Genomic DNA, 8,786 nt, shown 5'->3' on the forward strand with positions numbered 1-8,786 from the left:
GGGCAATCTACTTCTGTAGTGATACCACCTCAGAAACCCAAGGAGGAGGGGTCGGTATAAGTTGGGTCTGACTTGACGCCACATAACAACAACAGTGCCTAGGATATGGATCTTTATGAGTTCCATATCATTTTTAACAACTTTCAGTTTTCCTATATTCATACACTGTGCATTCCACAGTCTGATTATTAATGGATGTTTATAGCTAGTTCTTCCCATTTTGAGTTATGCACCATCAGCAAACGGAGGTCCTGAAAGCTTTACTCCATCCACACCATTGTTCTGTAAGTACCTGAAACTGCCCCAAACTAAACCCTTTTTTTCTCCTTTTCAGCCTTCTGTGATTATTATCTCTGTTAGTGTCACCATCTAGTCAGTCCTCTAGACTTTAACTCCTACCCCTTATATCTGATTGTTTATCAGGTACTATTGAGGTTTACTTCCTAAATTTCACAAGCTCATTTATTTAGCCATTAAATTTTACAACATAAATATGTAATGAGAATCTACTTTGTATCAGCAGAACTAAGGACATGATTCCTGCCTTCGAGGAGTTCTTACAGTGTACATGGGGAGGAACCAAGTCTTAACTCATTCTTGAATCCTCTGCTTGAAACACAGTAGGCTTTCAATAAATGATGAATGTACTTTTGTAACTGACATATCTTTTCTGATGATCTTGATTAATATCAGGTATTGATTTTAGGAACATTGTCATCTTGTACACATTCATTTCGTACTGACTTTGACTTGATTCTGTAGTATCTAGTATGCCTCTTGTTTAGAAGAGAGATGTGATTATGTGGATGTCAACTGGGAAAAGTGACGGGTTCTAGTTCCAAGGGGCTATTAAAGAACTATTTCAGTAATGAAAGACTTTAAAAACAGATTTCACAGTGTTTCGGAATCATTTCTCCCAATTGGCCCTCAAGTTATTTGGTACTGAAAATAATTGAAATAAGTGATTTAGTATAAAGTGTTTTAGTACTACTCCCACTCCTCACTTACTGACATTGTTAGGTTCCACAGACCAGATTGTTACTTGTAAATTAATGTTACATGAAAATGGAAGACAACTACATTACTATATAACTGCAAAAATTACATCATTACATAACTGTCAAACCACTGAGAATCATGGCCCAGCCAAGTTGATCCATAACCGTCTCAGCCAGCATTACTCACACCTTGCAGTTGGCAGTTGTTACTGCCAGGAGTACATTGTTAATACACAAAATAGTGTGATATAGTAGATGCTTTACTGTTGGCATAAATGTGAAATGTTGGATAATGAGATAATCGATAGGTGAGGACTAAGGTGTAATTGCTTGTTCAGTTGGTTCTGTCATAAGTTATATACATGTGTTTGCCATCTTTAAAAATTTAGGGCCATTTGTTTCGTTTGGTAAGGTCAGGCAGATCATTGATTTTTATGCAAGCCAGTCAATTTCTCTTTGCCAGGATAATAGGCTAATCACCCTATTATCTGTAAAAAGCTGTTTTTTACATATAATGTTTATCATAGGCTTGTGTAAAAGGAGGGCATATCTTTTATCTACTGTTGAATTACAGCAATCCCAGATCCTTAGACCTGGAAGAAAATTTGAAGACTGTGCAGCACGTCTTCATTTTACAGATGGGGAAACAGATTCAGAGTATTAAAGTAGCAGAAGTAAGTTTATGTAATACTCTTTTTATGATACTGTGTTGCCTCAGAAGCAAACAAACAAAAAAGTTAAAATGTAGAATGTCCTATACATATACAACTATACTTTATATGTAAAAAATAACGTATGCTTTTAAAAAACTGATCCCAAGTAAGTACCTGATATAGTTGTTTGAAACATGAAGGCGTTTTAGCTTAGAATTAAAAATATCAGCATTTGTTTGTTGTTTACTAGAAAGAGTTTGCCCATTTGCTCAATGAAAGAAGAAATCAAAACCAAAACTCAGTTTCAAACTAAATTTCAATATAAAAAGTGATATATTACATAACATTATAATGTGATATATAACATTGTTTTTATATAATTTTAATTCTAAAACTAAACCACTTCAATATCGTGACAAGTCAAATAATGTTCATTATTTTGTTATTTTAATTTTCTTTGTTTCATTTTAATCTATACCCAGAGGTATTAAAAACAAACAAACAAAAAAAACCCCTCACTGCCATCAAGTCAATTCTGATTCATAGTGACCCCCATTGGGTTTTCAAGGCAGGTAAATCTTTATGGAAGTTGTTGTTAACATGCCTCCAGTAGGACCCGACTCGACTCGTAGGGACCCCTCCTTCGGTTTCCAAGGCAGTGTCACTACGGAGGTAGATTGCCCCATCTTCCTTCCCAGGAGGTGGGTACAGTGCCTAAAAAGTCTTTGAGCTATCATTTTTCTTACCATTATTTACAGATGTCAAAGGGAGAAATCTCAATGGGGATAGGTAAACCTCTGACTTGGGGTTATATTTCAGCTTTGGCTTGATTTCTGCTAGAATATAGGTGAATATTTCTTACCTTTATTTTGACCAGAGATGAGTTTTTTGTGAAACTTTTTCCAGTGGGAGATAACAACAGTCAGTATTTCCGTAGGCACTTATTTGTGCTAAGCACTAAACATGCAGTATCTTACATAATTATTTCAACAACTTTAGATTTGGATCACAGGAATTTCTAGAGTAACATTTCTCAAACTTTGAAACATTACCAGGTGATCTGTGACAGGGGGACAGGTTTGAGAAATCAGGCCAAAGTTTGATAGTTTGGCCTTACATTTTTTTTTTTTTTTTGAGGAACATGTAACATGTAGTAACACTGTTCTAGTGCAGTGTTTTTCAAAGTGTGGTCTCTGAAGCAGCAGCATCAACATCACCTGGGAGCTTGTTAGAAATTCATATTTACAGTATCCATCCCAGACTTCTGAATCAAAATCTCTGGGCATGGGCCTCAACACTCTTGTTTTAACAAGCCCTCCACTTTAGAACCACTGTGTAGAAGTGTAAAGGATTAGGGTAGTTTACTGTAGAAGAATGATTAGTCCTCCAGTTGCTATTTCAAGTGCAATAGATATTTCACAGGGCAATATTAAATAACTTGAAGTGGCTTTCTGTTTACAGGATGAAATGTAGCATTGAAATGAATATATCTACATATCTTTTTTTAAATTACTTATTAAGGGAACATACCCTGTAATTTACTAACTCTGAGCCTTTGCTCATAACTTTTCTCTGGTATGCCATTTTTCTTGTTCTTTTTTCATTTTTATAATAATGGAAGAAGAGTCGGGAGACTAGTTCTACTAACACTATTAGTGCTGATTGAATGTGAAAACTTAGACAAGCCTTGTAATTTTCTAAACCTATTTCTTCATCTGTAAAATTTTGCTTATTTATTTTCCTGGTTTATTCTGCTATTCTGTCTTTTGCTCCTCATTGAATAAAATTTTTATTAAGGTAATGTAAATAACCTAAAATATAAACTAATTCTGCAAAGCTTACAACAAGAAACAGCAGTCCTCCGTCGCGCTCCTCCCCATCTGTGATCCTGCTTCTGTACCCACTACCATCAAGTCAATTCCAACTCCTAGTCACCCTATAGGGCAGAGTAGAACTGCCGTGTATGGTTTCCAAGGCTGTCAATCTTTACCAAAGCAGACTGCCTCATCTTTTTCCCACCTGCTTCCTATAGGTGACCATATTACATTATTTTATGATTTTAAATAATCAAATTGGAGTTTTCTTTTTGCTTTTTCTAAATAGATATCTGGGACTTAAAATAATTTACCTATGTCATTGTTTATCAGATCCGTTTTCAGTGTTGACCTTCTTCAGTATATCTCAGTGTGTTTAAACCTAGATTATCTGTAACTTCTATTCATTTTTTTATTTTCTGAAATGTGCTGGGATTCTTTGTCTTCTTTTAATCTAAACTGGTTGTTCTCTGGTTCTGTTGTGAATATATGTCTACTTGTGAGTTCCCTTTCGTCCATAATGCTGGAAATTCCCTTTTCTTCTTTCTTGTGGTCAGTTCACTGTTTACTTGACTATATGCCTTGTTTCTTGCAAATTTTGTTCTTCAAATAACTTCAAGTAGCATCCTGAGAAAGGGCAGTAGATTTTTTCTGACATCTTGCATGTCTGAAAATGCCATGTCTTGTCTCTCCTTTGATTGACAGTTTTACTGGTATAAAATGCTAGGTTGGAAATAATTTGCCCTCAGTTCTTGAAATCCATTGTATTTTAGCTTCTGTTTTTCTTTCAAGAAGTTTGTTGTTATTTATATTTGTGATATTTTGTATATGAACTGTTTTTCCTCTCTGGAAACTTTAGGATCTTCTCTTTACCCTGAATAAAAAAAAAATTAATTTTCATGGGCATTGCTGATGATCATTTTGTTTTTATTGTTCTAGCTATTTCATGACACAATCTCAATCTGAAAACTCATAACTTATTTTCCTTATATAATCATCATCAAAATTATTACTTGCCCTACATTTTCTTCATTCTCTGTTTTGGACCTCTTCTTGGTTAGAGTTGGCTTTCCTGGCTTATAGTATGTTCTAGACTTCTTGAATGTGCTGTGAGCTCTACAACTCTAAATCTTGTTCCTTTTTTCTTTGTCTTTTTTTTTGTTGTTATTGTTCTATTTATTGAAAAATTTACATACAGCAAAATTGGTGTTTTATCTTACATAGTTCTATAAGTTTTGATAATTACATGATCATGTAACCACTATCACAATAGAGATACAGAATAATTTCTTGACCCTGTACATACCTTCCTTTGATTGCTTCGTAGTCAACCCTGTAAGACAAGCCTAACCATTGGCAACAACTGATCTGTTTTCCCTTTCTATAATTTTGTGTATAAAAGCTGCTATAAACATTTACATATTTTCCAGGATACCATATAAATGTTTTCATACAGTGTGTAGCCTTTTGAATCTTCTTTCATGTAGCATGGAGTATGTGAGATTATATTTTTGTATGTATCAATAGTTCATCATTTTTCAATTGCTGAGTAATGTACCAGTTGCTTGTATGGATGTACCAGTTTGTCCATGATTTTTTGAAGGATATTCCAGCTTTGGCAGATCATGATTATGAATAAAGCTGCTTTAAATATTTATGTATGAGATTTTCTTTGAAGGTAAGTTTTCATTTCCCTTCAGTAGATCACTGTGTCATGGTTAACTCTAACTTTATAAGAAATTGCTAAACTGTGTTCTAGAGTGGTGTACCATTTTACATTCTCTCTGACAATGTATATAAGTTTCTGTAGTTTGCTTCCTTGTCAGCGCTTGGTATTGACAGTTTTTAATTTTTAAAATTTTAGGTATTCTAAGATTTATGTAATGGTATCTCATTTATTCATTTTTGTTTCTCATTGTGGTTTTAATTTGTATTTCCCTAATCCCTAATGAAGGAGCTCTGGTGGCATAGTGCCTAAGGCATTTGACTGCTAACCAGAAGGCTGGCGGTTCAAATGCACCAACCACTCCTTGGAAGGAAGGTTGGGCAATCTACTTCTGTAGTGATACCACTTTGGACACCCAAGGAAGGGTTGCTATGAGTCGGATCTGACTCGACGGAAGTGAGGTGGTTTTTTTTTTTTTTTTGGTGGAAATATAAAATGGTGCAGCTGCTCTAGAAGAGTGCTAGCAGTTCCTTAAACTATTAAATACACAGTTACATATTATCTAGTGATTACATTTCTAGGTATATATCCAAGAGAATTGAAAATGCATGTCTACATAAAAACTTGTACATGAATGTTCCTAACAGCATTATTTGGAATAGCACCAAAATAGAAACAACATAATTGTCCATGAGCTAAAGAATAGATAAATAAGTAGTTTAACTGTACAAAGGATTGAAATACATGCTATGACATGGATGAACCTTGAAAATCTTGTGTAAAGTTGAAAAACCTAGTCAAAAAGGACCTCGTATTTGACTGCTAACCAGAAGGCTGGCGGTTCAAACCCACCAGCCACCCCTTGGAAGGAAGGTTGGGCAATCTACTTCTGTAGTTATACTGCCTCGGAAACCCAAGGAGGGGTCGTTATGAGTTTGATTTGACTCAATGGCAGTGGTTTTTATTACATGATTCCATTGTACGGAATGTCTAAATTAGGCAAATTTTGAGACAGAAGTTAGCTTAGTGGTCTTCCTAGGGCTGAAAAAAATTTAGGGGATTTAGTGGGTAATGGCCATGAGGTATAGGATTTTTTGTCAGGGTAATGAGAATGTACTAAAAGTGTGATGGATGCATAACTCTGAATATACTCTAAGCCATTAAATTACGCAGTTTAAATTGGTGAATTTGTATGGCTGTGTAAATTACATCAATAAAGTTTTTCTTAAAACATACAGTTTTAAGTGTACAACTTGATAATAGTATATGTTGTTGTTGTTGTTATGTGCCGTCGAGTTGGACCCAACTCATAGCGACCCCTCCTTGGGTTTCCGAGGCAGTATCACTACGGAAGTAGATTGCCCCATCTTCTTTCCGAGGAGTGCTGGTGGATTTGAACCTCCAGCCTTCTGGTTAGCAGTCAAATGCCTTAGACACTATGCTACCAGAGCTCCCAATAGTATATAGAACTGTATAAATATCACCACAATCCAGTTTTAGAACAGTCTCACGCCAAAAGAGCCTTTATGCTATTTGCAGTCAATACATGCTCCCAGTCCAGCCCCATACAACTACTTATGTGTTTTCTATCACTGTAGATTTGCTTATTAGGTATATTCCATATAAATGGAATAATGCAATATGTGACCCTTTGTATCTGGCCGCTTTTATTCATCAGCAGAATGATTTTGGGATTCATCCATGTTTCATAGTTCATTTCTTATTGAAAAAATATGCTTATTTTATGGGTACTACTACATTTTACTTAGTCATTCACCAAACCCACTGCTGTCAAGTCAGCTGACTCATAGCAACCCTTTAGGACAGGGTAGAACTGCCACATTGGGTATGTTGTTGTTATGTGCTGTTGAGTCAGACCTGACCCATAGCGACCCCTCCTTGGGTTTCCAAGGTGGTATCACTACGGAAGTAGACTGCCCAATCTTCCTTCCTAGGAGTGGCTGGTGGGTTTGAACTGCCAGCCTTCTGGTTACCAGTCAAGTCCCTTAGGCATTACGCTACCAGAGCTCCTCACATAGGGGATGCAAGACTGTAAATCTTTATGGAAGCAGCCTGGCTCATCTTCAAGTTGACTGGTGGGTTCAAACTGCCAACGTTTTGATTAGCAGCCAGTGGTTTAACCACAATACCACTAGAGGTCCTCCTCCATTCACTAGTTGATGGCTATTTTGATTGTCCCTGTTTTTAGCTATTAAGTATAACCATGTAGTAAATATTCATATAGAAGTCTGGGTATAAGTTTTTATTTCTTTTTGGTAGATACCTAGGAGTGGAATTGCTGGGTCATGATAAATTTATATGTTTAACTTTTTAGGATGCATGGGGTCACCAAAAGTTGGAAGTGACTGCAGGCCAACTGCTTTTTATTATTATTATTATTATTTTGGTTTTAGAAACTGCCAAACTGTTGGTTGTTTAGTGCCCTAACACATTTGACAGCTAACCAGAAGGCTGGTGGTTCAAACCCACCAGCCACTCCTGGGAAGGAAGATTGGGCAATCTACTTCCTTAGTGATAATGCCTGGGAAACCCAAGGACTGGTTGCTGTGAGTGGGATCTGACTGGGTGGCTGGGACTTCCATTTTTTTTTTTAACACTGTTTACCAATGGCTAATGATGTTAAACATGTTTTGCTGTGCTTATTAGCATTTCTGTATTTTTGTGAAATGTTTATTCAAATTTTTTGATCAGTTTTTAACTAGGTGGTGGTGGTTATGTGCCATCGAGTGGGACCTGACCCATAGCGACCCCTCCTTGGGTTTCTGAGGCAGTATCACTACAGAAGTAGATTACCCCATCTTCCTTCCAAGGAGTGGCTGGTGGATTTGAACCTCCAGCCTTCTGGTTAGCAAATAAGTGCCTTCGGCACTAAGCTACCAGAGTGCCTAGATAATTACTGAGTTTTGAGAGTTGTTTATATATTTTGGATACATGGTTTTTTTTTTTTTCTTTTTGGTCAAATTTGTGGTAGCCAAATACTGTCTCTTAGTCTTTGGGTTGTATTTTCATTCTCTCAACTATCTTTTTGCATAGCAAAGGTTTTAATTTTGATAAATTCCAATTTATTAAAATTTTTCTTTTTTAGTGTCATAGCTAAGAACTTTTTGCCTAACTCGAGGTCTTGAAGATTTTCACCTATATTTTTCCTAAAAGTTTTATAGCTCTGTTTTACATTTAGGTCTATGACCCATTTTTAGTTAATTATTGTATAAGGTGTGAAGTATAGGTTAAGGTTTTCTCTCTCTCTTTTCTTTTTTGGTATGTGGATGACCAGTTGTTCCAGCACCATTTGATGAAAATACTCTTTTCTCCAATGAGTTACTTTTGCACCTTTGTTAAAATCAATTAACCATAATCCTATGGGTCTGTGTCTTTCCTGTGTGTGCTAAATTTTCTTCTCCTCTTATTTCTTTTTTCTTTCTGTCTCTTCATTTTTTTCTTTTATTCCAGCTCTTTCTCTTATTTCTGATCATCTCTCTCTATTTTCCGTTAATGTGAAAATGAAGTATATGGCTTAGTATTAATTGAAGTTTAATGTACTTGATTTTTAGTTTAAAATGCAATATCATGAAGTATTTATATTTTAAATGTATTTCTACTTTTAAAAAAATCCCCAAAAATTAACTTTTTAATT

General features: G+C 35.6%; 1 protein-coding gene across 1 annotated transcript in view; it reads left to right on the top strand.

The window, feature by feature from the left end:
- ALG13 (ALG13 UDP-N-acetylglucosaminyltransferase subunit) overlaps positions 1-8,786 on the top strand; it is an 82,676-nt gene that overhangs the window by 12,720 nt on the left and 61,170 nt on the right. Inside the window, 1 exon segment of the mRNA XM_042782982.1 lies at positions 1,573-1,672. Coding sequence (XP_042638916.1) covers positions 1,573-1,672 — 100 coding nt within the window.

This window comes from Orycteropus afer, unplaced genomic scaffold, assembly GCF_000298275.1.
Source record: "Orycteropus afer afer isolate SDZICR_OR568_19922 unplaced genomic scaffold, OryAfe1.0 scaffold00549, whole genome shotgun sequence".
Lineage (NCBI taxonomy): Eukaryota > Metazoa > Chordata > Mammalia > Tubulidentata > Orycteropodidae > Orycteropus > Orycteropus afer.